Genomic DNA, 20,587 nt, shown 5'->3' with positions numbered 1-20,587 from the left:
TTTATGTCGGAGCTGACGCTTTATCAGGCAGTCGGAAAAACTTTGACCAATCATTTTGCAAGGAGCGCCGAGCCGGGCTGCTCCACTGTACTTTGTTGGCTGAGAAGTTGAGCAGGGGGTGGGGGTGGGAGGGTGGGGGGCTGGGGGGGGTCGCGTCCGAAAGCCCTCACACCGGTCCGGGTGCCACCTCTCCCTGCTCGGGCGCCGCCGCGCGAGCGCTTCCCTTCCCCCTGCGAGCGCGCCCGGATAATGTCTGAGAATGTCCATTTCTGGGACGCTTAGCAGCTATTATGTCGACTCGATCATAAGTCACGAGAGTGAGGACGCTCCTCCAGCCAAGTTTCCTTCCGGCCAGTACGCGAGCCCCCGGCAGCCGGGCCACGCGGAGCACCTGGAGTTCCCCTCGTGCAGCTTCCAGCCCAAAGCGCCGGTGTTCGGCGCGTCCTGGGCGCCGCTGAGCCCGCACGCGTCCGGAAGCCTGCCGTCCGTCTACCACCCCTACCTGCAGCCCCAGGGCGTCCCGCCGGCCGAGAGCAGGTACCTCCGCACCTGGCTGGAGCCGGCGCCGCGCGGCGAAGCTGCTCCGGGGCAGGGCCAGGCGGCGGTGAAGGCGGAGCCGCTGCTGGGCGCGCCTGGGGAGCTGCTCAAACAGGGCACGCCCGAGTACAGTTTGGAAACTTCGGCGGGCAGGGAGGCCGTCCTGTCTAATCAAAGACCCGGCTACGGGGACAATAAAATTTGCGAAGGAAGCGAGGACAAAGAGAGGCCGGATCAAAGTAAGTTATAAAAAGTGAGGAAATACCAGGCCGAAGGCCAGGCGAGGGGGGGAGGGGAGGGCCGAGGCAATAAACTGCGGACAATGTGGAGGGAGACCGCGGCGGTGGCCGGAGAGCGAGCGGGGGAGGAGGGGAGAGGGGAGGCAGGCAGGAAGGAAGCAGGCAAAGCCAGCTGGGTGCCCCCCGAAGGGGGAGACCGAGGCCGCTCGGCGGAGCGCCGCCCCCACCGCTCCGCGTCCTGGAGGGACCTGGGGCGCCCGCACCACCTCGCTGCTCTCTCGGCCTCCCTTCCCCCACTCCCCCCTTCGCCCCCCCCCCCCCCGGGGCTCGGGCTCCAAGCCCGGGAGGAGGCTGACGACGGGCCGGCCGGGAGGAGAGAGGCCGGCGGGGCCGGGGCCCGGGCGGCAGCCGGAGAAGCCGAGGGCCCGCGCGCCGGCGAGGGCGGGAGCGCACGGGGCTGCCCGGGGCCGCGCGGCTGGCAGAGCTCCCCGCGCCACGCGCAGACCGTAAAAGCCGGCCAAGGGGAAGTGGGAGGGGGCTCATTAGGATTTTATTTGCGATGCAACAGCTTGGCGGAGGATTGTTCCTAGCAGATCTCTCGCAGGAGCCGCGCGGGGTCCGCAGCCGGCGCCGGGAGGGGCGGGGAAGCCCCGGACCCGGTGACTGAGCCCCCTCCCCGGATGCGCCGGCCCCTCCCCGGGAGCCTTCCCTCCGGCGGCCGCCCCCTCCCCTCCTTTGGCATCCTCGCCCGGGCCGCAGCTTCCCTTTCTGCAGCCCCCGCTGCGTTCCGCGGGGCTCCCCAGCCCCAGCCCGAGCTGTCCGTCTCGCGGGGAGTCCGCGAATCGCCTCTGAACTTCGGGGCGGCCAGCCAGAGTGGAGAAGGAGAGATCGCGAAGGGACCCTGGGGAGGGGAAGGGTGGGGGTGGGGGGAAGAGAGGCTGGCGGCTGGGCGGAAAACTTTACCCTCCTCATCTTTCCCTCTCCTCCAGAAGCACCCCCCCGCCAGGAGCCCAAGTCTGGCTAATTTCCAGGAGGTGCTGCTGGCTGGATGTGGGGTAGGGGGGAGTCTCCTCGTTTTCGTTTTTAAGGTTGAGAAAGGCAAATCGGTTGGGGGGGGGGTTCTTAGCTCCACACAATAAGCCTCAGGCTGACCGGAACAAGTCCTCACCCCTCACTCTTTGGGGGGAGCGAGGGTCAGGTTTTTTCCGTCTCTGATTGCCATGCCAGATTTCTTATCAACCTAGTGGCCCACGCGGGGCCCTCTGGGGAGTCCTTGTCTGCTGGAGGGCAGAGAGCTGCCCCACTCCCCTGAGGTCCCTGCGAGGTCTTGCCACCTCCAGCCTGCCAGGGTTAATAACAAGAACTAGCGTTTGAGTAACACGGGCTCTTCGCAGAACCTCGCGGCCGCTCTCACCCAAACAGACCCCCCACGCCAAACCCCCAAACTCTGCCTGGAAAGCCCATTACTGCAAGGCAGCGGTTTGGCTAGGATCAATTATTAACAGATTTTTTTCCTCTTTCATATTTAATGCGGCTGCGGGTCCCCTCCCAGGCGATCACATTAAGGAAATAGCACTGCAAATTGGTAAGACACGGTTCTTAGTGTAGGATGAGCCGGATTATTATTATTTTTTTAATATATTCAGTGCTTTTCATTTAGGGAGAAGAATCTAGCAAAGGGTGGCTGTTATTTTTAATTGGCTCTGCTTTATTTGGCAACTTTTCTGAGTTCCAGGGTAGGGAGAGAGACAGTGAAAGGGAGACAAGCCTGTATACATTTTTGTTTCCTCTTTCCCCCTCCCTTCTTCCATTCAGTTACCCCTTTCTCTGCTCCTCCTCACCACCACACAGAGCCAGTTGGAGTTGGGTGTGCTGTGAAGGGCTTTCTCCTACCCCCACGTCATCCATGGCTCTCCACCCCGGGACCAGAGCAATCTTGTCTCCCAGTTTCCCTGAACTTGCTTTAACCAAACTGTGCGAGCTGAGCAGGGGCGGAAAGGAGAGACTATTGCAACCATAAGTTATCCGTGAGCCCCTGGCGCTCCCTTGTCCACAGGCTGGAGTTGATAAATGGTTGCAATTGGGTTGTATGTGAATTGGAGTGTGCTGGAGTTGGCGTCTCTAAGTGCAGACCCACGTTTGCAGTGTGTGTGTGTGGGGGGGACAAGATATCTACAGACACACACATCTGCTGCCATGTGGCCAGGAGATACGAGATTGTGATGAAGGCAGGGTGTACCTGGCCGCACTGGAGGGGCCAGGAGCTCTCTGGTGTGGCTGAACAGAAGCCGCTCTCCCTCAGCCCAACCCTCCTCTTACCTCCCAGACCCTAGAGCCAGGACCCTTCAGGTCAGCCACCTCTGGTTAGTCTGGTGGTGGGGGGGGGGGGAGGGGAAGGGGCTTTAGCCATGCTGGGCTTTGACCTGAGTCCTAACCAGTGGAGATTCAAGCGGAGAAAGAGATGGAGAGAGAACCCGAGGCAGGCAGGCAAAGCTCTGGAAATGCTCTGTCCAAGTCACTTCTCACCCGGAGGTGTCAATAGAAACTCCTGGCCCATCTCTGGGACCCCTTCTGGGAACTCGGAGACCCCGGTCCCCTCTCTGCGATGCACGACGACGACGGGGGACTGGAGCCCAGGGGTACATCTTCCTGGAAGGAGAACATGGGGCCCTTTCATCCTCCCCTTCCCTTCTTTGATTCTATCGCTGCTTCTCTTTCAGCCAACCCCTCCGCCAACTGGCTGCACGCTCGCTCTTCCCGGAAAAAGCGCTGTCCCTACACCAAATACCAGACGCTGGAGCTAGAGAAGGAATTTCTGTTCAATATGTACCTCACCAGGGACCGTAGGCATGAAGTGGCCAGACTCCTCAATCTGAGTGAGAGACAAGTCAAAATCTGGTTTCAGAACCGGCGGATGAAAATGAAGAAAATGAATAAGGAACAGGGCAAAGAGTGAAGATCTTCCCCCCCCCCCCCGCCCCTTCCCCATCTCACGCTTATTTATAAGTGATGGCTGTAGGGCCAGTGCTGTCTGGGATTTATTCAAGTGAATGGGGAAGGGAGTCTTTTCTCTTCAAAGTCCTTTTCTGCATCTAGAGCATCCCCTTTACCTTTGCCCTTGCCTGTCCTCTCCTCCCTGAGCCTCTGAAGGAAGTTTTGTTGATCTAGAAGGTAGACATGTAGTTGGTCTCTAACAAGGTGACAGGCCACGAGGAAAGAGAGCCCCTAGTCGAGCCCCTAGCGATCCCCTGAATGTTCCTGGGAAGCTCCAGCCCCCCACCTCCAGCCTACCTGTCTCCACTCCCCACCCCGTCCCTGTCCTGCGTCACCCAGGGACCCTCCATAGCTGCATACAGCCCAACAGAAGCCCACATACTTAAAGCCTGGAGCCCACTGTGATCATGAGGAAAGCTCACAGCCAACACGCCAATGAAGTGGCACCCCAAATGCAGACCATCGCACCCCAGATCTGGCAGAACAGCCCTCAGACCACCAGCGAGCCCAGACTCTACCCTTGACACAAATGCACATCCAGAAGGTGTCCAGAGGCACACTCCTGAATGAGGCTCTGTAGCCCAAAGGGCTCTGGGTCACAGTACCATCTCTATGGAACCCCTGTCTACACCCCATTTGGACCCAAGGGCAAATGGGGTAAACTCAGCCCCCAAGCTGGTGAGCTAGAAGGGGCCAGGAAAGGCAGCAGGGGTCTTATAGAAGTAGCTTAGGATTTATGAAGGTGTTTCTCTCTCTCTCTCACTCACACACACACACACACTTTGTTGCAGGAAATGTTTAATTCTGCATGTTGTTTTCCTCTCCTTCCAACAAAAGGAGGTCCAATCGTGGGTCATAAGCCTTGACAATGTCGCCTGTCTGTTCATCTGTGCCCCGCCTGACACAGACTGCAGCTTCTCCTGCTCCACGCAGGCCCTGCGTTCTTCCCCGTCCTTCCCAGCTCTGAAATCGACTCTGGTCGGCCAAGTCCACCTTGCACCAGCGTATCAAGCCGCCCCGCGTAGAAAACCCCCTCCACCCTCCATCCCCTGCTAGCTCAACCCTGCTGCAGGCCGGGAAAGCCAGGGCAGGAGAGTCCCATTGAGAATTTATTGTGAATCGATTCCCGGAGAGAGAGAGCTCCCTTCCGGGGAGAACTTGCGGAGGCCCGGGAGGAGCCGAGGCTCCAGCGCGCGCGGAGCCTGGCGCGTGCCTCCCCATCCTGCCCACGTCTCGACCCATGCAGAGGAGCCGACGGAGACCGGCCCCGGCCGCCGGGCTTTGCCTCCCGAGCCCTGGGCCTGGCTGGTGGCCTGCGCGACTGCCGGGCGCGCGCGCGCTTCTGGGGGGACGCGGTCCCGCGTGCAGAGGAAAGAGGCGAAACCGCATCTCAGCAGCCGGGCCGCAGCTCACCCTCTGCGTCCCTTCTCTGCACCCCCCCCCCGCCCCTTGCTCCCCTGAACTGTCCAATCCCCTTCAATTCCATGAATTCTTCTTGCTCCTGCTTCTCCCGACCCTGCAAGGGGACATTCCAGTAGAACTTTCTTTGCTTTGTCGGTGGCTGTCGTGAAATTGTGCTGTGTTTTGTGATTTCTTTGCGGGGTGATTGTCTCGCCTGATTTCAGTTGTCGCTTATGTGGGGGGGAGGGGGACGGGTGGGAGCGGGAGGGTGAGGGGCCTAGAGCTCTGATTGTCTGTTTTGGAAGAAAAAAAAGAAAAAAGAAAAAGAACAAAAAATATATATCACTCTAGAAAATAAATCTCTCCTTGCGTCTTATTCCGGGTTGGCTCTCCTCACCTGGCCAGAGGGAGAGGCCCTCGCTGCCAGAGGGCAGCTTGGAAAACAGAGAGGCTCCTGAGCCCAAGAGGTGCCTCCTTAGACCTTCCAGAGCAGGACTTCGTGGTGGGGCTGAGAACCGGGCTGGACCCCAGGTGCCAAGAGCTCTGCTTACGGAGCAATGCCTTCCAACAGAGCCGGAGACAGAGGGCGAGGGAAGGAAAAGAGGAGTGATTTGGAGAGGGGTCCGGGTCTGCAGGGAGCAATGAGGTCTTCCCTCAAATGTGCCCGGACACCTCCCCGCCGGCCCAGAGCCCCGCCACTCCTGGACTCGTAGTTCCTCACTCAGCTGGCTGAGAACATCACCTTGGTTTGGCCACCTAAGAATCTCAGGCAAGTGAGGAAGGCACCAACTTCCTTCAACTGTTCCCTGCAGCAGGGCGACTGGGTGTAGACAGAGGCCTTAGGAAGGCCAGACTACGCCCCAAAGGAGTGTGAGCCCCTTAGGGTTCCACCGCCACCTGGAGTTTGAGGCTCCCCTAGGAGCCACAGGGCAGCATTCTTGGTTTCGGGCGGGCGCAGTTGGGTACGGGTAGCGGCTGGGCAGGCGGCTCCGCAGGCAGGGAGAGGGGATCGAGGGTGCCACAGAAATGTCTCAGAGAAAAACCAAACTTCCCTCCCCAGTCGGACCGCAGGGCTACGTTCGGTGTCCAGAGGCACCTTTCTGTCCCCATCAGACTGCGCTGTCCCCGCCAGGACCTCTTCCGAAGGCCGCTGTCCCACGCAGCCCTGCGTTTCTCAGCCAGGCAGTGGGGTTCGGTGGGGGAAGCGGCGAGCCTCCCGCCGCCCCCCCACCCCCCCAGCGGCGCGGCGGCCCGCGGAGCCCCTGCGGGTTGGGGTAGAGGTGGGGACAAAGGGTGGCCCGAGGGAGAGGCGCCTGGAAGTGAAAAGGCCAGGCCGACCCCTCTCCGGCGAACGAAAAGGACGAACTAATCGGACAGATGGCAAAAGGCAGGAGAGAGCGAAGCTCCTGCGTCTGGCAGCGCCCCGGCCCCGCAACCTCCTCCGAGGAGGGTTCCATTCGGGTTATGGAAGGGATCGGGCGTTAGAGCTTGTGTAGACTAGGCTCCCTTCACATCCTGGGCTCCCCGGAGCCAGCGGGCGCGGAGAGGGAGCCGCGCAGGCGAGCTGCCGCCGGGGAGGAAAGGCGAAGGCGCGGCTGGAGCGGGGCGCCGAGCTGCGGGGTTGGGGGCGCGGCCTCCCGGGGAAGCCGCCGCCGGCGTCTGGGTCCTGAGCCCGGGGTGGCTTCTTTAAAGTCAAACAAAGGCGAAGATGCGGAGGCCGGGAAGCCGGAGATGGGGAAATCTGTTGTCATAAAAGGGAGCGAGAGATTCAGAGAGGGAGACCGCGCGAGTGCGAGACGGAGAGAAGCCGGGAGAGGAACTCAATTCCGTGTGCGCAGCAATAAAAGAATATGACCGCTATAAAAGTTTATAGCGTATAAATTTCTGAAGGTTAAGAAACTAAACAGCAGCAAAGCAAACAGTGAGGGGAAACTTTCCGGAGCTCAGGGAGCCCGCAGCTGGGCCTGGGCTCCGGGGCTGACGGCCGAATGGGTGGGTCTGGCTCCGGAGCACCCCCCCCCCCCCGCCTCCCGGGACCGCAGGCCCGGCTTGGGGTTTCCGGGGCCCCAGGGGGCAAAGAGGGGAGAAGAGGGACACGGGAGGGAGGGACACTTTGTTGTCACAATTCGGACTCTTGTCTTTGTTCCCTGCACCCCCTCCAGGATCGGGCGTCGTAAATGAGAAGCCCCCCCCGTGCACACACGCGCGGACACACACACACACACACACACACACACACACACACACAGTCCGGCGGGGCCAGACGTCTGGGCGCGCGGGCAGCCTCTTGATCCTTTTACAGCCCCATCTCACCCTCCCAGGCCTCCTCTTCACCCCCCCCCAAAAAGCCCAATTGTTTCTCCTCAGTATCTGAAACAATCCTATTGGGTTTGAAAAGTGCTCGGCTCCCCCTTTTACGGGCCATAAACGACCCACTGCTTGGCGATCTCTGCCAGAAATTAGGGGCTTGAGGTGTAAGGGTGGGGGAGCGTCGGGGGTAAGTATGAGAGGAAAAGAGTTTATGGTTTCTTTTTTTTTCTCCCTACCCCCTTGCCTTTTTTTTTTTCCTTATCTGCACAGTTTCAGGAGCCATTTCCTGATTTCCGATGCCTTTTCTCTCGCCTGCTCTCGTTTCCCTCCCCCTTTTCTGCTAATAATGAAAGTTTCTGCCGCAGGTCGCCTCGGTGGCTGGATCTCCGGAGAAACTGGCCGAGCCGGTGGCGGCGGCGCCTTTTCTCAGGACGGCCGCTAGATGGCACCCTTGCTCCACGCGAAAATCCCCGGTGCGGCGGCGGCTGCGGACCCTGGCGGCGGCACCGCGCACCTTGGTCGGCCCTCAATGTAGGAACCGAGCGCTACCAAAAGTCATGAATAATTTGCGCGTAATAAAAACATAGGGTTCCTTATGGCCGTTTCCCCCATTTTATAGATTTCAGATAGAATGTGTGGCCTCCCTCCCTTCCCCTCAAACGGTCAGTTTTCTGAATTTCCCCCAGGAGGAGGTCTCAGTGCTTCTCACCCATCGGTAGGGCAACCAATGCCTGAAAACGGGTAGTGGTCGTAATAATAACAATAATAATAATAGGAAATGGGCAAAATAAAAAGAGGAGAATTGCTTCGGAAAAAACTGAGATTTTCCGGGAGGGGAGCTAGAGGAGTGTCAGGCCGGATGCGGGTGAGCAGGTCAGGTGAAAGGGGCGAGCGGATAGTAGAAGGTCGGATGAAGAGCAAGCTGCCCCCAAACGGGATCAGCAGGAGAGGGAACCGGGTGAGCCAGCCCAGGGTTTGGGGGTTACAGTTTGGGGGAGAAATGGATCCCTGGCTTTGGTGAGGATTCGTTGGTGCCCAAAGCCGGCGGGGCGGCTCCGCGCGGGCCGCCGCTTCGCTTCGGAGCCTTTGTGCGCGTCCCGGGCCGCGCGCGCGCGGGTGATGCGGGCGCGGGGCTCCCCAGGACGGCGAGGCGCGCGAGGTCTCCCGTATGTTCTCGGTGGTTCTGCGCGCCCCAAGTTGGGCAGCCAAAAAAGTGTGCGTTTTCCGGAAGGATGTGGGGCAGGCATGGCGGCTCGAGGCAGGAGCTCGGTTCTCCGCATTCCGTGGCTTCCAGGTGAGAGCTCGGGTTCGGGACGGCCCTGCTCCCGGCAAGCCTCGGGGACACGGGTCCTTCCGAAATTTAGCAGCTGGAGGCCTGGCCTGGGGGCAGTTTTCCTTCTGAGACCCACGAGCTGTCTGGCCATAACCCTTTTGATTCCAAATCTCCCATTTCCTCCTGGCCCAGCCTGATTCGTGTCCCCCAATCCGGACAAACCTGCCTGAGAAATACACACCCCTCCCTCCCCTCCTTAAAATTAGCCCCGCCGAGGCCTCTCTTCTCTTCCCCCAGGACCGGGTGCAAAGAGACAAGCGGAGTTTCTCAACTTGAGTTTCTCTAATAAATCTGCGCTCCGCTGGGTGTTTATAAATTATCTCCTCGCTCTTTCTTGTTTTTTCTTATAATAGAAACATTTTCCTTCCATCAGGAATTTCTGGCACGGTGTGGGGATGATTTAGAACAAGTCATTGAATTTCTACCTCACCGGTGAGTCCTCAAATCATGACCATAAAAATCCCCCGCACTTGATAAAAATGTTCTCTTCGGCAACAACTTAACTCTGCCTTCCGCTGCCTCACCGCCCCCTCAGCCTTGCACTGAAAAATCCAAGATCTTGGTTCTCTCCCCTCCTTTTCTCCTTTCTCTCTCCCCCTCTCAGCTCCTCTCTCATTCTCCTGATTCACTTTTGAAGGACCAAGCGGCCCTCCTGGTAATTTCCCCTTGGAAAAAGCTCATGGTTTCATTTTTGCAAAGGTTGGGGTACATGAGATCCCCCCCCCCCCAAAGCACCCTTTCCCAAAGCAAACCACTCTCTGGTGAATAAACAATGGCTTGACTGTATTTGTAAAGGCTCTACCTTTGTTATTAGAAATGTTCTCTCTCCCTCTCTCTCTCTCTCTCTCTCTCCCCCTTCCTTCTGTCTTTCCTTTCCTTGGCCAGTGAGCTGATTCAGGAGGTCATTGGTTGGGACCCTGGGACTGGACTGGGGCCTTCTCAAACCAAGCCACCATCCCCAGCAGGCCAGTAGGCTGGGAAAGGCAAAGGCGGGAGAGAGTGGCGCCCACTCAGCTCGGCCTTCTAGGCTTGTGCCTCCAGGCCCCAGGTCCTCAGGTCTGTTGAGAGAGTTGGGTTTAACTACAGGCTCCCCAAGGGGAAAGGAGAGAAGACGGGGGACTCTGTGGCCTTGCTGCATCTACCCCAAGGTCAGTTTAGCCAGTGACCATGGCTCAGAGGATGCTGAAGGCTGCAAGGTGCCCCCGCCCCACACAGACTCTCTTGCAGCCTCTACCTAGAGCAGAAGAGAGAACAGCAGAGAACAGAGGGGCACCAAGAGCAAGCACCTGGGCCTCGGTGAATGCCCAGCAGCCACCTCCATGGCCCTTCCCTCCCTCTGATGTGCTGATGGGCGTGGTGGTACCCCCTCACCCTAGGGTGCTGCAGAAGGTGCCTGGGAAGGGTGGGAGCCAATGAGCTTGGCTGGTGGGTCCCAAGGCCTGGGTGCAGGAGTGGAACAGCCCATCCTGGTGTCATCTTGCTAGTGGCACTGGGCCCCTCTCCCGTCACACAAAGATGGCCCCCCAAAGCACTGACTGGAGACCCCCTCTCTCCATGCCCAGCACTCCCCTCCAGGCCAAGAAGGCTCTGCAGAAGTGCCGAACTGCAGGGCGAACTTTGCTCTCTGCTTCACCAGCGCCCATTAACCAGAAAGTTTCTATCCCCCCTCCCGGTCCCTCCTAGGGCCTTCCGGGACCCCTTCTCCAAAGAAAATCCTTGCTTGTTTGTTTAATGAGGGAAAGTTGGTGAGTGGCCTGGATGGGGCCGAGCGGAGGTGGTGTGGGGGCTCCAGAGGGGGGATGGGGGCAGGTGCCGGCCACAGCTGAAGGAGGCGAAAATCTCGGAAAGTCACCGTTTGCGCCGAAAAAAAAACCCCATAATCGTTCTCATTTCGGCTTCGTCACCCCCACCGCGCTGCAGTCGGGCGGTGGGGCGATCGAAGCTGCAGTTTTATAGCTGTAGAGGAAAGAACTCGTAAAATGCTAACAGCTTTTATGCGCTGCGGCATAAACAACAACAGACTCCGGCTTTATTGCGTTTTATAGTTTGTTAAAGAGTTTACAGCCGTTTTTTGGGGGCCGGTTACCCAGCCAATTCCCTCCACACGATAGTTAAACCTTTATCAATAATAAGGAAATTGATCATTAAAGCCTTAAATATGACTACCTCGTTTGTTTGAAAATATGTTTAGGAGAGGAAGCTGTATGATTTGATAACTTGTATTAAAATACCAATTACATTTATAGGACCTTTTAAAACTCGGCGCAATTAAGCCGTGTTCTTTTACATTTTTCCGAAGCGACCCTGACATTTAAAAAGACTCCAACTGCCTCGTTAAAATCGCGAAATTAACAGCGTGCCTACGCCTGGCGCGTTGTCTATGTGTGTGTGCGTGTTTTTTTCCGTGACTCCCCCACATCAGTCTTTGGGGGTGGTCTGCGAAGGTATTTGATTTGTTGTGAGGCGAGAGATATCTCATTAATGTAGGTAGTTAAACAGATTTAATCCGTATTCATTCTCTCTCTCACCCCCTCTCCCTCTCCCCCTCTCTCCCCCTCTCCCCCTCGCTCTCCCTGGGTGTTTTTTTTTTCCTTCCCCTCCTTTTTTTTTTTTTTTTTTTCCGCGCCCTCCTCACTCCCTGGCGCTCTCTCGCTCTAGCTCTCTCTCGCGCTCGCTCTCTCTCGCTCGCACCCTCGCTCTGCGTTCTGTCCGGGAGGAGTACGAAGAAGCCAATAGGATGCGGGGTCTCTAATGGATGCAAATGATCATGAAAAGACAGTGCAAAATATGAAACAACTCATTTGCAGGGAAGTAAATCACCGAAAACTGTTTATGAACTGGCATCCCTTCTTCGAAATGTAAAGCGAGGACCTCTTTAAGTGGCGGTATATTTTTGTTTGGGGGGTGGGGGGTGGGGGGAGGGCGAGCGAGCCGCGGCTGCCAAGCAAGCTTAGACTTTTGGAGGCTTCGCTGTCCTTTTCTGTTCCTGGAAATCACAAAAAGTGTGGCGGCTTCGAGATCTTCTTCGCCTTTTCTTTCTTTTCTTTTTTCCCCCTCCTCCCTTTCCCTCTCCTTTCCTGGCGAGGGTGACTAGGAGCCGGCGAATCCGCGTTTTTTTTCTCTCTCTCTCCCTCCCTTTCCCCCTCCCCACCCCCTCCCCAACAGCCCCCAACTACAGCCGCCGCCGCCGCCGCCGCCTCAAAATTCAATAAAATGAGCTCTTATTTCGTCAACTCACTGTTCTCCAAATACAAAACCGGGGAGTCCCTGCGCCCCAATTATTATGACTGCGGCTTCGCCCAGGACCTGGGCGGCCGACCCACCGTGGTGTACGGTCCCAGCAGCGGCGGCAGCTTCCAGCACCCGTCGCAGATCCAGGAGTTCTACCACGGGCCGTCGTCGCTGTCCACCGCTCCCTACCAGCAGAACCCGTGCGCCGTGGCGTGCCACGGGGACCCGGGCAACTTCTACGGCTACGACCCGCTGCAGCGACAGAGCCTGTTCGGGGCGCAGGACCCAGACCTGGTGCAGTACGCCGACTGCAAGCTCGCCGCCGCCAGCGGCCTGGGCGAGGAGGCCGAGGGGTCAGAGCAGAGCCCGTCGCCCACGCAGCTCTTCCCCTGGATGCGCCCGCAAGGTGAGCGCGCGGCGGGGACGGCCGGGGCGGAACGGGGACCGCAGGGCCCGGCGCCGGGCGGGGGGCCGGGCAGGCCGGCGGCGTCTCCTCCGGCTGCTGCAAAGACGTGCCCGCTGCGCTCCGATCGCCTCGCGTTCCTTTCCTCCTCCCTTCCTCCCTTCCTTCTTCCCTTCCTTCTTCCCTTCCTCTTTTCCTTCCTCCCTCCCTCCCTCCCTCCCTTCCTTCCTCCCTCCCTCCCTTCCTTCCTTCCTTTCTTTTTTGTTTCCCTTGAAAGGGGGTCGCTAAGCGACATTTCCTGAATCCATAAACCCCTCACCCGGCCTTACTTTTCTTCTTCTCATCCTTTTTTCCCCTTTTAGTGTTTTATGGGGGTAGCGGAGAGAGGGTGGTGGGAGTGGGGCGCTCAACTTTTGCACTTCTCAATTGCTTTATAGTTTAATTACCCTGAAGAAACTTTTCTTCTGGGGCAGAGGCTCTGGGGGCTTTTCAAGGTGGGTCCATTCGTCCCCATCCTGGCTCTTTACATTCTTATATCCACCCCCCCCCCTTCACATCCTTCCTTTTAAAGTTTATGGCACTTTTCATAGATTTGAACCACCCCTACCCAACTCTGGTGCTGGTTACCAGGGGCGGGGGGCTCCCCCTTTCTGGCTCCCTTAGATTCAGTGGTGCCTGACCCCCCTCACCCCCTCCCCTCGCTCCGCTGACCGCGGCCTCCCAGCGCCCCCGCCCCTGCGCGGGGTAGAAGGTCCCCTGCCCCTTAGTATTATACTGGTCTCCTAGGCTGGTTCACGAATCTTCCCACCTTCTCCATCCCCGCCCCTCCCCCACCCTCCCCTCCCCCCTGTCTCGCCCTTTCCCCCATTCCCAGCAGCCGCCGGACGCAGGCGAGGCCGACAGACCTACAGCCGCTACCAGACGCTGGAGCTAGAGAAGGAGTTCCTATTTAATCCCTATCTGACTCGCAAGCGGCGGATCGAGGTATCGCATGCGCTGGGACTGACAGAGAGACAGGTCAAAATCTGGTTCCAGAACCGGAGGATGAAGTGGAAAAAAGAGAACAACAAAGACAAGTTCCCCAGCAGCAAATGCGAGCAGGAGGAGCTGGAGAAACAGAAGCTGGAGCGGGCCCCGGAGGCGGCGGACGAGGGCGACGCGCCGAAGGGCGACAAGAAGTAGGCTCCAGCCGGGACTGCCAGCGCCGGGGCGCCCTCCGTCCGCGGGGACCCCGACCGCGCCGCCGTCGCCCGCCCCCGCCCCACCGCGCTCGGGGCCGGAGCCGGGCCTCCCGCCGCCGCCGCGTCCCCGGCCGCGCCAGTCCCCGCTAGTGGTAGTATCTCGTCATAGCTTCTGTGTGTGAGCTACCGTGGGTCCCCTTCCCTTCTCTCGGGGGCCGGGAGGGGGGAAAGAAAAGGATTTTAAGCAAGGACTCCCTCGCCCTGCGAGGGTGAGCGGCTGCGGCCTGGCTGAGCCCCCCACGCCCCCGCCCCGTGTAAAAAGCCTCCTTGTGCAATGGTCTTTTTTCCTTTGAACGTGCTTCTTTGTAATGACCGAGGTACCGATTTCTGCTAAGTTCTCCCAACAACATGAAACTGCCTATTCACGCCGTAATTCTTTCTGTCTCCCTCCCCTTCTCTCTTCTCTCTCTCTCTCTCTCTCTCTCTCTCTCTCTCTCTCGTCCTCATTTCCCCCTCCCAACCCCTCTCTCCCCGCTGCCCTCCCTAGCTCGCTGGCTTTCTCTCTTGCTTCTCTCTTTTCCTCCCAACACCCCCGCCCCCTTTGGTTTGGCAATTTCGTCCTAAGTGTTTCTCAAAAGAGGTTACTTTAGTTAGCATGCGCGCTGTGGGCAATTGTTAAAAGTGTTCTTAGGTTTACTGTGAAGAGAATGTATCCTGTATCCGTGAATTGCTTTATTGGGGGGTGGGAGGGCTAATTATATATTTTGTTGTTCCTCTATACTTTGTTCTGTTGTCTGCGCCTGAAAAGGGCGGAAGAGTTACAATAAAGTTTACAAGCGAGAACCCGAGACTGGCCCGGCCCGCGCTCCTCATTTGCCCCCGGCGCCTCGCAGAGCTGGGAGGGAGCCGGTCACCGGGCTCCTGCGCCCTCCGGGCCCGGCAGCCCAGAGGAGGGGGCGGGGGCTGGAGGCAGGTGGTGCGAGTCCCTTGGCCCAGGGGCGCAGGGGGCGAGGGAGGCGGCTGCGCCTGATTGGAGGAGACAGGGACGGGGGAGGGGAGCCCAGAGAAACCCCCTCCCTTGGTGTTCCGAGGCTGTCTGCCCTGAGACCCAGGCGCCCAGGCCGAGCTGGAGAGATGCGCCCGGTTGGTGGCTCTGTCCCTCGCCACCTCCCCTTTTGTTTCCGTGGGCCCTCTCCTGTGTCCTGTGTGTGCTTGGGGTGGGTGGCTGGTGAAAGTGGAGCGCAGGGCCGTTGAACAAGCTTTTATATTTATTTCCACCATCCCCCCCCCACTGGGTTGTAAGGGGGGGAAGCAGGAGGAGAGGGGAGATACTCTTCCCCACCTCTCCCTCTCCAAGACTTGGCCACCTTCGCCCAGCTCCGAGGTCGTGGCTCGCCGCCTTCCTTCCTTCGCTGCCTCTGCTTCTCCGGCAGCCACGCTCGACTGAGGCATCCGCCTCCCGGAACCAGGAGAGCTGCATACCCAGGCCGCCCTCCTCCCTTCCTTTCTCTTCCCACCCACCCCACCCCCTTCCTTTTTTATTTTCAAACCTTTTTTTTTTTTTTTTAAGCCAACAGAAACCGCAGTATGCAACGCCTGTGGGCTGGATCCCGCGCCTGTAGGAGCACCCGCGAAGCCTCACTCCATCCCTGCCCGTATGTCTGGGGGGACACGCAGTGAGAGCCAGGAAGTCAGGCTCACCTCCGATCCTCACCTCCGGAGAACCTCGGGGACCAAGTTCCCCCAAAGGCCCAGCCAGGCTGACTTGGCCCAGATTAATAAAGACCTGCCCTGCCCCCACCCACCCACCCAGTCGGGGGCAGTCCCTGCATTTGTTTCTCGCTGGGTAACCGGCTGGGGAGGTGGGTGTACGGTGGGGGGGGGGAGGGTGACAACACGGATGGCTCGGAGGTTATTTATTTTCCCTTCCACTCAATCCCTTCCTCCCCAAATCTCGCCTGCAAGCTGCCTCCAGCCCAAGGGGGTCGGCAGCGGCCCTTGAGCCCCCAGCCCCAATCCACAGAGCTTGGCTTTCCCATTCATTATTGATCATATTTTATAAATCCAACGCCACACAATTTTTTCCACATTACCGGGAGCCGTGGGGAGGCCGCCCGGCCATTGGCGGAGGGGACGTCACGTGGGCGGGGTCACGTGGTCCGGAGAGGAAAAAGGGGGTCCTTTTTGGTGTAAATCTGGACTCTAATTCTGTAATATATCAAGGAATCTCGTAAAACCGACACTAAAACGTCCCTGCCTACAAATCATCCGGCCAAATTATGAGTTCATTGTATTATGCGAATGCTTTATTTTCTAAATATCCAGCCGCAAGTTCGGTTTTCGCTACCGGAGCCTTCCCTGAACAAACTTCTTGCGCGTTTGCTTCCAACCCCCAGCGCCCGGGCTATGGAGCGGGTTCGGGCGCTTCCTTCGCCGCCTCGATGCAGGGCTTGTACCCCGGCGGGGGGGGCATGGCGGGCCAGAGTGCAGCCGGCGTCTACGCGGCCGGCTACGGGCTCGAGCCGAGTTCCTTCAACATGCACTGCGCGCCCTTTGAGCAGAACCTCTCCGGGGTGTGTCCCGGCGACTCCGCCAAGGCGGCGGGCGCCAAGGAGCAGAAGGACTCGGACTTGGCGGCCGAGAGTAACTTCCGGATCTACCCCTGGATGCGAAGCTCAGGTAACGCCGCGCACCGAGCCATCCCGGGCCGCAGTGGCCCCGGGCACATTCCCCGGAAGGCGCCCCCTTCCTGGCCCGATTGCCCCTTTCCGCGTCCAGAATGCTCCGGTAGGAGGTCGGCCCTGGGGGACGCGGCAGCCTCTCGGGGCCGCAACCCGGCGCGCCGCCCCCACCCCCATTTTTTGCTCGGTGCTCTCCGGCTCGTTCTGCTCCCTTGGCGGATCTCTCTCCGCCGACGCCGTGGCGCTCCGAGCCCCCCGCCCGCCCCCCACCTTTCCTCCCGGCCTTTTAGCTTTAAATATTTATCAGCCGCGCCGGCACGGGCTGGAGACGAGGCCGTTTGTCTTGTGGAGGAAGGCTGGGGTTTGCAGAGAATAGCCATTAGGGTCTCCCCCCTCCCTTTTCCCTTCCCCCGCCGGGGATCTCAGCTCTGGGTGTGTCCCCCAGCCCCAGCTTGGAGGTCTGGGGGAGGGGGCCCGCAGCGCTGAGCAATTCTCCCCTCCCCCTTCCTTCCCAGCCAACCCCGCTCCCCCATTATTCCCTTCTGGACAATTAGAGGTGGGTCCCAGAGGCTTGGCGGGAGGAGGGGGTAGGAGAAGAGATGAAGACCCAGCCAGGGACACAGAGCCAGAGAGGCAGGTGGAGAGAGGGGGGCTGAGACCAAGAGAGATGAGGCTCCTGACCCCCCAGTGAACTTGGGAAGGGGGAAGCAGAACTAGAGAAAGGGTGAGAAGCCTCAGAGGAGTACAGCTGGCTTCCTCAGGTGCCCTTCCTAGGGCTCCTAAGTTCCCCTGGAGAACTGGCCAGCAAGTTTGCAGGTATCCTTCCAGAAGGGCGAATGTCCTCTTAGGAGAGGGACTACGACTCCATGGAGCCAAATCAAAAGTTACTGAGAGGGCAGGCCACCGAGCCAGCTGCTGCACGAGCCCCAGGACAGCAGGGTCTCCTGAGTAGCCGGAACCAGACATCTTTCTTAACGCGTCCCTGGACTCAGGGGCCAACCCCAGGGCTCAGAAGGCCCAAGGCTGGTGGTCCGCAGGCTCCTGATCCAGCCCGAGGAAGCCCAGCTCCTACACCATCAGTACCGGTGGCCATGGTCCCCATTACCTGCCCCATAATTCAACGGCCTTTCCAGTTGATTTATCAAAGCCCAAATTTTTCTGCTCGTAAACATTTCACGTTGACTTTTATCTGACTTGAAATTAGGGCCCCGAGCCCCTCCTCCCATGTCTACTTCCCAGGAGGGCTGGCACAGCCCCACCCCCCAGTACAGCCTCCCCCCCCCCCCAGCTTCTCAGGGTTTTGGCCTAACCTGGAAACCTCTCCTCTGGCCTTCGGCCCCCCACTCCCCAACCCCGAACCAGGCTGCTGTCTCCCCTGTGCCTTCCTCCTGGAGGCCCAAGTATTGATTTGGAGAACTGGGCTGTCTGGGCCGGAGGGCAGGCAAGACAGCCTGGCCCTGTCTGAACGTCGGCCACTCACTGGAAAATGGTCATCAGAGGGCAACTGCTCTTGGGTCAGCTCCAGGCTCCAAGGAAATCTGCAAATTCTCACCTCCTGCTCATTCCATAATAGGGTGTGTGTGTGTGTGTGTGTGTGTGTGTGAGAGAGAGAGAGAGAGAGAGAGAGAGAGAGAGAGAGAGAGACTGGGTCTATAAGGCTCCTTTGTTTCCTTTTCTTTTTAGAAGCACTCAGGCCAGGCCCGGAGCTCCACTCCAGGGTCACTTGTATGGTTTTCCATTGCCCCTTGCCTTAAAGACCAGGAGAGTCAGTATCCAAAAGGGGAGGCTTGGGGGCCCTTGGTCCCAGGAGTGACGGGGAGGATTAACCTTCTTTCATCCCACAAGAGCCAGCAGGCTAAACCTTGGGTTCAGAAGCCCGAAGCTGGAGGACTTTCCTGGGTGGAAAGTGGGGATGTTTGCCCCAGGAGGTCTGTAGAAAAGCCAGCACACGCTGGGGGTGGGGTGGGGGTGGGGTGGAAAATAAGAATTTGGTTTGGTGGAGAAAACAGCTCTTCCCACCCCTTCTTTTCCTACACGCGCTGATTATTCGCCTTTAATGCTATGTGCAGGGACTGACCGAAAGCGCGGCCGCCAGACCTACACCCGCTACCAGACCCTGGAGCTGGAAAAGGAGTTTCACTACAACCGCTACCTGACGCGGCGGCGGCGCATCGAGATCGCGCACGCGCTCTGCCTCACCGAGCGCCAGATCAAGATCTGGTTCCAGAACCGCCGCATGAAGTGGAAAAAGGAGAACAAGACGGCGGGTCCTGGGGCCACAGGCCAGGACAAGGCCGAGGTGGAGGAGGACGAGGAAGAGTGAGAGGCGAGGAAGAGAGCTGAGAAAGGGAGAGCCGAAGCCCAGCTCTGAGAACTGAACCAGGAAACTCCAATTAAATCGGGAGGGGGAAACCTATTTAAAGAGTGGGAAGCAGTGTAAACGTTTTTTTAGGGAGAGAAGGTGAAATTTTGGTTTCTTAACACTGAAAAAAAAATACTACCTATAGAAACGTCCGTCGGGTTTGTTTTGTACGACATGAGGACATCATCTACTTGTTCTGTAGCCTTCTGGAATTTGCCTCCCCTTTTCTATGTCGCTATTGTAAGGTCTTTGTAAAATCTTGCCGTTTTGTAAGCCCCTTTCTTTTGACGCTGTCTTTGTGGTCTGTGGGTCTGGACTTACAGTGTGTGGTTTCCCGTCCTCCTGAGCCCCCCCTGCCTTCACAGTAGCCGCACTGAAGGGGCCTTAGGGAGCCCCGTGGACCCACCGACTAGCTCGCCGTCCCCGCTGTGCACCTGGCCTACCCAATGCTCGTTTCCATGAGCCCCTGTGATCCTCTTTACGTTGTATGTGTTCTTGAAGATGGAGAAATAAAACACAATTTAAAAATGAACAGATATGCCCTATTTTCTGTTTCCCTAAAACTGAGGTGGGGGGAGGCAGGGGGGGCGGGGAGAGGGTCAGGGTTAGCCATGCATCCCAGAGCCTCTGGGCTCCAACTTCTGCCGCTAGTCATTTCTTTCTGCGCTGGGGTCTGCTCTTTTCCCTGCTCCTTGTTCCGGGGGCTACCAACGAGCGAACCCTGATATCACACACGCGTTCCCTTTACCCATTCTGACACACCCAAACGCACAGCTGACACGCATTTACAGGCTGACATCACACATAAAGAAATATATACATTGTCACACGCAGTCACAAATAAACACCCCTAGCCCCATGTTCATAGATAAACACACAGGCACTCGCACACCCCAGCATGCACTCACGTTCACACACACTCACCAGGAAACACACATTCACACTCACTCCCAGAAACATTTATACATACCAACGCACATTCACACGTTGCCTTATAAACACAGATTCACATTAGCAACCGCCCCCCGCCCCCCAGTCAGCACATCCATGAGCCCACAAGCTCAGTGGCCCACATTCCCAAAACAAAACGCGCACAGTTACGCAAACCCTTCCTCGTCCAGGCCTTCAGACCAGGCTGCGGCGCGGCGGCGCGGCTGGGGCCCAGATCCAGAGCTGAAATCCGAAGTGTTAGGCCCCATGCAAGGAAGAGGGGAAGGAGAGGGAAGGTGGCCGCCCAGATCCACGCCGGCTTCCTGGCGTTGAGCGAGAGGCCAGGCCGGTCCGCAGAGATGCCGGGCCGGCCCAGCGCGGCCTCCGACACCGGGGCGCTGCGGGCTTCCCACTCGCTCTCGGCAAACATTTTCCCCAAGAGCTATTCGGTTATTTTATTTCAACTTCTTTTACTTGCATGTGTTTTAATTTATCTCATTCTAAATGCACACAGCGATCCAAAGGATACTTGGAAATGGAGGGAAAGGTGCCCTGAGAACGAGAGAGGCCGAGCGGTGCAAGTTTACCCGGCTAGTGGGGCCGCATCCCGGCCGCTCCGGGCCGGTCCGGAGGCACGGCCGCAGCTCCGCCGGCTTCCTCGGCGCCTTGCTACCCCGCGGTCCCCGATGCCGGCAGCCTGGAATCTTCTCCGGGGTACAGAGAAAGAGAAAAGAGAGAAAAAAACATTTGCGGGGGGGATGTTATTTCGTTTCCTGCATTGTGGGCGCTGGTAGCTCAATTCAAAATACGGGAGTATTTCAGGGGGGCCTGGGAAACACTAGGTGAATATTGTTGGTTGGTGGTGGTGGGTTTTTTTTTTTCTTCCAAAACACCCCCTGATTGAGGCACATAAACCTGGAAGCTGGCGCCTATGCATCTAGACCTGTGGAGCCGAGTTTTAGAATTTATTCGATTATAAGCCTCG

General features: G+C 58.3%; 3 protein-coding genes across 3 annotated transcripts; all 3 read left to right on the top strand.

The window, feature by feature from the left end:
- Nucleotides 1–259: 259 nt before the first annotated feature.
- Nucleotides 260–3,846, top strand: HOXB9 (homeobox B9). The gene is made up of 2 exons (XM_039227880.1): nucleotides 260–776; nucleotides 3,497–3,846. The coding sequence occupies exons 1-2, from the start codon at nucleotides 260–262 to the stop codon at nucleotides 3,730–3,732; spliced, it is 753 nt and encodes a 250-aa protein (XP_039083811.1). The 3' UTR covers nucleotides 3,733–3,846.
- An 8,181-nt stretch (nucleotides 3,847–12,027) lies between these two features.
- HOXB8 (homeobox B8) lies at nucleotides 12,028–13,659 on the top strand. Its single transcript, XM_039227759.1, has 2 exons — nucleotides 12,028–12,451; nucleotides 13,323–13,659. The coding sequence occupies exons 1-2, from the start codon at nucleotides 12,028–12,030 to the stop codon at nucleotides 13,628–13,630; spliced, it is 732 nt and encodes a 243-aa protein (XP_039083690.1). The 3' UTR covers nucleotides 13,631–13,659.
- A 2,171-nt stretch (nucleotides 13,660–15,830) lies between these two features.
- HOXB7 (homeobox B7) lies at nucleotides 15,831–19,204 on the top strand. The gene is made up of 2 exons (XM_039227763.1): nucleotides 15,831–16,308; nucleotides 18,380–19,204. Exons 1-2 carry the CDS (start codon nucleotides 15,909–15,911, stop codon nucleotides 18,631–18,633), a joined length of 654 nt encoding a protein of 217 aa, XP_039083694.1. The 5' UTR covers nucleotides 15,831–15,908; the 3' UTR covers nucleotides 18,634–19,204.
- The last annotated feature ends 1,383 nt before the right edge of the window (nucleotides 19,205–20,587 follow it).

This window comes from Hyaena hyaena, unplaced genomic scaffold, assembly GCF_003009895.1.
Source record: "Hyaena hyaena isolate Hyena2069 unplaced genomic scaffold, ASM300989v1 scaffold_29, whole genome shotgun sequence".
NCBI lineage: Eukaryota > Metazoa > Chordata > Mammalia > Carnivora > Hyaenidae > Hyaena > Hyaena hyaena.
This window is presented reverse-complemented; position numbering and strand designations above follow the sequence as displayed.

Coding starts and splice junctions, on each gene's coding strand:
- HOXB9 (XM_039227880.1), top strand. CDS start 260: ATGTCCATTTCTGGGACGCTTAGCAGCTATTATGTCGACTCGATCATA. Junction 777..3,496: donor CAAAGAGAGGCCGGATCAAA/GTAAGTTATAAA, acceptor CTTCTCTTTCAG/CCAACCCCTCCGCCAACTGG.
- HOXB8 (XM_039227759.1), top strand. CDS start 12,028: ATGAGCTCTTATTTCGTCAACTCACTGTTCTCCAAATACAAAACCGGG. Junction 12,452..13,322: donor CCCCTGGATGCGCCCGCAAG/GTGAGCGCGCGG, acceptor CCCCATTCCCAG/CAGCCGCCGGACGCAGGCGA.
- HOXB7 (XM_039227763.1), top strand. CDS start 15,909: ATGAGTTCATTGTATTATGCGAATGCTTTATTTTCTAAATATCCAGCC. Junction 16,309..18,379: donor CCCCTGGATGCGAAGCTCAG/GTAACGCCGCGC, acceptor TGCTATGTGCAG/GGACTGACCGAAAGCGCGGC.